At 38.4% G+C, this 7,013-nt stretch overlaps 1 protein-coding gene across 1 annotated transcript; it reads right to left on the bottom strand.

Annotated features, from left to right (window-relative positions):
- Positions 1-1,316: 1,316 nt before the first annotated feature.
- LOC118583500 (prolactin-6A1-like) lies at positions 1,317-6,799 on the bottom strand. The gene is made up of 5 exons (XM_036186875.1): positions 6,760-6,799; positions 5,266-5,444; positions 4,006-4,119; positions 2,287-2,466; positions 1,317-1,508 (listed from the first exon to the last, which is right to left on the bottom strand). Exons 1-5 carry the CDS (start codon positions 6,797-6,799, stop codon positions 1,317-1,319), a joined length of 705 nt encoding a protein of 234 aa, XP_036042768.1.
- Positions 6,800-7,013: the final 214 nt, after the last annotated feature.

Here is a 7,013-nt window from a genome sequence, read left to right as displayed (position 1 = left end):
CCACTTGGACTTGAGTTTTGTACATAGTGATAGATATGGATCTATTTGCAATCTTCTACATATTGACATCCAGTTATGCTAGCATCATTTGTTGAAGATACCTTCTTTTTTCCCTTGTATAATTTTGGCTTCTTTGTCAATAATTACATGTTCACAGGTGTGTGGATTATTGTCAGGGTTTTCAATTCAATTCCATTGGTTTACATGTTGGTTTTTATGCCAATACCAAGCTGTTTTTATTACTATAGTTCTATTGTAGAGCTGGAGATCAGAGCTGGTAATACCTCCAGAGGTTACTTTATTGTACAGTATTGTTTTAGGTATCCTGGATTTTTTTTTTCATATGAAGTTGGGTATTTATTGTTCTTTACACACCAAGATGAATTTCAGGAGAAAATTTAAGGGAGCATGACAGGAGACAACTATATGTTTATAACCGCCCAGTTTCTGCATTATTTAAAAGTTTAATGGATTTGAGGCATAATGTAATTTCATAGTATTTGTATTGTTTATTATTTCACAATAAAAGTTGTCATATATAGAGTGTGTGCTTTTCTTAAAGAATATGGAGTTTTCCTTATTCTTGTATGATAGAGCCATTTGTTAATCATTCTCACCCTGCTTTTAATAAGGTGACCCATACTGACTTGTTGTGATTCTAAGTAAACTGTAAGTTGCCTTATTTGCAATCACACTTTTATGTATGATGACTGTTGTGGAATATTTGTATACTGCATGAAGATACATTGCTGTGATTGGTGTAATGAAAAGCTGAATGGCCAGTAGCTAGGTAAAAGAGATAGGCTGGACTTCTGGTCAAAGGAGAGGAACTAAGGATGAATCTAGGTTTGTGAGGGAAATGGCAATGAGACATGGAGGGAGTTAGACATATATGATGAAAGAAAGGTAAAAAGCCATGAGGCAAAACATGGATGAATAGAAACAAATTAATTTAAGTTTTAAGAACTATTTAGGAACAAGTCTAAGATATAGGCTGAGCTTTCATAATTAATAAGAAGTCTCCATGTCATTATATGGGAGCTGGCTGGTGAACAGAGAAAGACTTGTTACCTACATGTCTATGCTAGTGATATATTACCTACATCTCTTTGTTAGTCATATATTTATATTTCAGGGGAAAACGCAACATTAACAAACTTGGCTTTTGGATATTAACATGTCTAATGAGTCTATTATTATTTTTAATGAAGGATCCCTCACAGACAAACATATACTCAAAGTTACAAATTAAAAATTGGTTAAAACAAGACAGATTAATCCAAAACACCTCAAAATTAGATTGAAGGGCTGGAAGATTAACAATCTGTTTTATAGATAAGTAGGCATGTCAGGAGCCTAAGATTAGAGTCAACCTTACGTGAATCCTTGGTCAGGCACTGGAATAAGTTATACAAAGCAAAAAAGCGAGTGTCTTCATCAGGTGACTGCAAGGATGCCAGTCCATTCCAGTATGGGTACACATAAATTTCTTGGAATCCAGGATGAATCTAATCACCAAAAAGACATTCATTTATTATTCACTATTGCTTGCTTGGTGATATTCATTTTAAATGTTGAGTTTACTCTTGGGATAAAGTTAGTATTGTAAAATCTCAGGCAAAGTCCTGAATTTTAATGTATCTGTTCAGGAGAAGTGTGAATGTGTTAGCCATGAAATTGTATAAGAGAGATTCTTGGATATATTTCCTGTCACAGTAAACACCAGAATAAGGATGTTCTCACATACAAGGCAGACAGAGAAATAGGAAGATGCTAGTTTGTTCTAGGCATGGACTTCACCATGGTACAATGTCAGTTCTCTAATGAGGAAATTTAAATATGTCCTCAGCAATTGTCCAGACTATGCTTCCCTGATTGTGAAGGGAACCATTGCCCTTCAGTACTTTTCAGCTAAATATATTGTTAACATAATACATTGAATAGAAATCTCAGACTTGGAGAGGACTGCACAAGATGTTTTTACATGCAGATAGTCCAGGGATTTTTGTGATGGGAAATTTGGTTATGGCAGGAGTCTTTCCCCCTGCCAAGGAAAGGCAGTTGCTTAAAGGACTATGAAGAACATTTACTTTGTATTGAGACTCCTGATGTATAAAGCACTCTAGAGATGGAAAGCACTGCCAGAAAGGTTTAGTAAAGAGACTGTCTATTATACTGGATGGTTACATTTTGCTATTTAAAATAAGGTATTTCTGCATTTGTTTCTTACTACAGTGGTCACATCTCTGATGAATTAGAAAAGCAAAGGAATATAAGACTACATACCTTGCTCACTATCCTCTTAAGGGCCTCTGTAAGTTCTTTGATTTTTGCTTCAATGTTTTGGGCTCTTGATATGATATCATTAGGGGCTTCTTCCATACGACTTAGTTCATTTGCTATGTAATGCAGAGGATTTTTCCAAGATCCCAACATACCGATCGTCTCTTTCAGAAGAAATATACCCTAAATATCCATATTAAATAACTGTATCAAAATTGGTGAAATATAGAATGCCCATGTGGTGTATACTCTGAGAAACTGGACTAAAATATCCATTTATTATATATATGTAGATGTTAGTTGTTATGGAAATTTCAGGGTTTAGTCATTTGTCTACAGTTTGAGTCACACTAAATATGTCTTATTTGACTAGCTACTTTTTCTTATGATAAATATGTTTTATAATATTTCCTTTTCCCTCTGAAATTCTACCATCTGTCCTCCTTGTATAAGCAATAGTCTTTGATGGGTTTTATTTTTGCTGTTGTTTGTTTCTCATCAAGTAAGCAAGCCTTCCTAGGAACTGAGGAAGTAAGTGGTAATAGGACCTGATTCATATAAGATTGCTACCAGCACTGGATTTCAGTGGCAAGTGGTCCAAATGCTTTTCCCATGGGAATGCTTTTATAGTAAAACATCATGTTCTTCATTGATGTATTAATTTATGATTTTTTCATTTACCTTAACACAGTGGAACAGAAATTCAGTGAAGACAACTAGGCCTTTATATGTGTGTTTTGCTCATGCTATGTGAATCATCTCTTACCTCTCTGAGCAGCCAATATGTGACCATGTACAGGTGAAGAACAATGGAACAGCATTGTCTTTAATAAGTGGATTGATGGAAAGCACAAGAAAATGTGACATCCCAGTGTGTGCTTACTGCCTAGGATGTAAAAGAAACTCATCTCTGAATAAAATGCTATTGTACTGCTGTCTGATGCTTATCTTCTTGGTAACAAAAACAACAACTAGATTGGATTCCATTGATCCACTAGTTTTCAACATCTTCACATTGTGATATGGAATAAACTACAGATGTGTTTGATTAAAGCAGGGAACCAGAAAGGAGAAACTATAATGATTATAAATTGAAAGTGGTTCAATACATGAACCTTGTCATCACAACTGATAGGAAGTTGTATCCTGACAACTATAGTTAGTGTCTTCCAGGAACTTCTTGTTCAGCTGACTTTTAGTTAAGACTTGGGAGAAGACCAATAATTTATTGAGGGATAAACATGCAGGTTAGATGAAACCAGGACAATCTTGAAAGTCAAAGGAGATTTTTTGTTTTTGTTTTTGTTTTGTTTTGTTTTGTTTTTTAGTGATTAGTAATATGCAAAGTAACAAACAGAGAAGCATTTTATGTATATAATCGATGAAACTATATTTAAATTTCCTATACATAAATACAAATATATTTAAGCATGTGTGCAATTTAGTTTAAAGTATCCTACAAAATAATAACTATAATCCTAGCTATAGGCATTGGTAAAATAGTTCCCCTGCATGCACAATTTATAGTTCTATTAAATATTATTTAATCTTTGGTTTTACTTACAATTGATCAACTGTACAATGTGACTTTTTAAAAATTAATTCTTCCTCTTTCATTCCTCTGCATGTGTGATTGCCAATTTTCTTACCCATAACCACCTTCAGTGTGGCCAAGTCAGTGAACTGATTAGTTCTTCAGCTTAAAGCACAAGCTGTACTCACCCGAATCTGTGGGGCTCCTTCCTTAGGTATCAATATAGCAAAGGCAGATGTGTGGCAGCCAGTAAGGTCTCTTTTAGGGAACCACCGGCCTGGTGTATATTGCACATCCTCTAGCTGGAAAAAAAAATCTATTTTAATTTGGACATGAGTAAATTAATCCATAACCAGAATATTGATACATTTGTTTTATATATGTATAGCCTTTGTGGGGGTTGTGGGGGCAGGGAGGTCACAGATTGTGTTCAGGTTTTGGTCCCTGCTTTCTGTCTTCTTTGAGACACTATCTCTTTTTCTGTGCTGTAGCACACAGCAAGCTAGCTGGACTGGCACTACCAGGGATCAACCTGTTACAATATCCCATCTCACTGTGGTAGTGCTGGCTTTATAGACCTATGTTATCAATTCTGGCTTTCTGTGCATTGTAACACGAATCTTAGAAGGTCTTGTAATTAAAAAAAAAAACAAAAAAACCCAGAGCCAGATATTGGAGTGAAAGCTGAAAGATCAGAGTAGCAGAACAAGCAACAGCCAACCTCACCTTGACAACTCCTCAGTCGATCCGGTTTCTACGAATCCTCAAACTGAAAGTCTCTGAGTCCTCACCCCTGAGGGTCTCAGTTAAACTGCTTAAAAGCTTCTAGTTCATGGTCCTCACACCTTATATACCTTTCTGCTTCATGCCATTACTTCCTGAGTTTAAAGTCCTGTGTCCTTCCCAAGCAAAGACATGAGATCTCAAGTGCTGGGATTAAAGGTGTATGCCACCACAACTGGCTCTGTTCTCAGTGTGGCCTTGAACAGTAAGGATCTCTGCCTCCTTACTGTTAGTATTAAAGGTATGTGCTACCACTGCTTGATCTCTATATTTAATATAGTGGCTAGCTTTTTCCTCTGATCCCCAGATAACCTTTATCGGGGTGTACAAATAAAATATCACCACAGTGGGTTATGGAGATTCTGATGTCCTCAAACTGATCTTTTCAACCTACTTTTTCCACATCAATTCTATAATCATTTCCTACCCCATCCCACCCACTCTCATTTAGGCTCCCAAGCAGTTCTGTCCTGTACGATTTTCTCTGAGATTTCAAGAAGCTCTTCTGTGATTGTTCCCCTACTTGGTTAAGGATGCTTTCTTTTGCTGATGACATATATTATCTAATTCTGCTGTAGCATGCTTCCTAGTAAACTACAGGACTCTGCAGCTGCTGTTTTGGGGGTCTGCTTTGTAGAGGAACCAAATATACATGAGGTACTTACAAATATCCTGTGCATTTCTGCAGTGAGCTCTCTGATATTTTGAGACAGTGTTATGGCACGATCAAGAAGGTCCTTTACAGACATCTTACCATGGCCAGCCAACCTGGCATGCATAGGAACAGAGGCTACATTCTCCCGCAGGAAGAGGTTCAAGACCAATAGCTTCAGGAGTGTCCCTGCTATATAGAAACAGAAGCCAGGATGAGATTTGTTCATCAGAAGTTATCAGCATTAATACAGTCTCTGCCCGATGTCCTTGAATATCTGTACTAGTAAATAAATATCTACCACTGAAAGACTCAATGAAACAATTAATTTACATAGCTTTTTAAAGAAGTTGATTATTTCCAACTTTTTGGATTGCTATCAAAACAGACACCATGTGAGATGAAGATACAAACATGAAACGTCGATGTAGAAAAACAGCTTTCCTGGAGAACTTGATGAACACTGGAGCTACTTCACAGACACACAGAAGAACCCCCATGGTCAACAGGGTAAAGCTGCTACCCAAAATGTCAAGGTTTCCTTTGACTCAGTCTGAGACCTCCGCTATTTTCTAACTGCATGTGGTCCATTAGATCCAGAAATCTTTTTGGTCAATGTACCCTCTTGCCCTCAGTTAGGAATGGCCAGTTCTTCTCCAGTCCTTTCTTCCTCTTTGAAGCTCCCCCAGTCCTATTTGGACTTCTCAAGGGTGTTCATTTTCTGTTTTATTTTTTGGTTGTTTTGTTTGGGGCTCCGTTTTTCCCCCAAATGGCTGCTCACAGCCCTTGACCTTCGTGTATCCGTCCAGTAGAGAGTGATGGCAGCTGGAGAGACACTGGCCATTGGTTTTTCTGTCCCATCTTGCTGGAGATTTGGCTGCAGCACTCACTTTCTTAGTCCCTCTCTCTGCTTCACCAGCAGTCAGACACTTAGGTGGTTTTTCACCCTTTCCACTTGCTCAGGGTCCTCCAGAGAATCTGCTTTGACCGCCAGTTCATTTAAACTTGTCTCTAGTTTCCTCTGCTTCCTTGTGAACTCAGCTGCTTTCCCCTTCAATTCTGCAGCATTAAGGAAACTGGGCCACAGTCTATTTTCCTTCTTCTTCCTTGCATTCCCTGGCCCAAGGCCTCCTTCTTTCACGTCATCTTACTGTTAATACCTCCAGATTTTTCCTCACCATCCTCCCCTTCCTCATCCTACAAGAAGTCCCCCCTTTCTTTATTAAGAAAAAATTTATTCATTTTACATACCAAAGATCCCCCTCTTCCCCCCAACCCACCCCCAGGATCTCCCTCCCAACCTAATTCCCACTTCCTCCTACAAGAAGGTAAGGCCTGCCATGGGGAGGTACATTTAGTAGAGGCAGGCCCAAGCCTGCCCCAAGGCTGTGCAATGTGTCCCCATCATAGAAGTGGGTTCCAAGAAGCCTACTCATGCACCAGGGATGGATTAAATAAGAGGCCACTTTTTCCCCCCCTCTGGCAGTCTGAAATTTTCTGAGCCTGCATTCTTTTCCTTTTGGTTTTCTCAGCCAGCTCTTCACCATCCTTTTCATCTTCCTTCAGTAACTCATTAATATCATTTTCAATGTACTCTCCACTCGACGGCGGCCCATTTTCCTACTTCTCTTATAACATGGATAAGTTTTTGGTGTTGAATTCCTCCATGCAGCTGAGGCTCAGGGCCTGAAATCCAGAGAACCACAGCCCCTTCCCTACAAACAGAAAAGTCTGTGGAGAGAACAAAGCTGCAGGACCAGC

The sequence above is a fragment of the Onychomys torridus genome, chromosome 5 (genome assembly GCF_903995425.1).
Source record: "Onychomys torridus chromosome 5, mOncTor1.1, whole genome shotgun sequence".
Lineage (NCBI taxonomy): Eukaryota > Metazoa > Chordata > Mammalia > Rodentia > Cricetidae > Onychomys > Onychomys torridus.
The sequence above is the reverse complement of the archived record's forward strand: the minus strand, read 5'-3'. Positions and strand labels throughout refer to the sequence as shown.

Coding starts and splice junctions, on each gene's coding strand:
- LOC118583500 (XM_036186875.1), bottom strand. CDS start 6,799: ATGGTGAAGAGCTGGCTGAGAAAACCAAAAGGAAAAGAAT. Junction 5,445..6,759: donor AAAACCAAAAGGAAAAGAAT/GCAGGCTCAGAA, acceptor GTTTCTATATAG/CAGGGACACTCCTGAAGCTA. Junction 2,467..4,005: donor AAGGAGCCCCACAGATTCGG/GTGAGTACAGCT, acceptor ATGGATATTTAG/GGTATATTTCTTCTGAAAGA.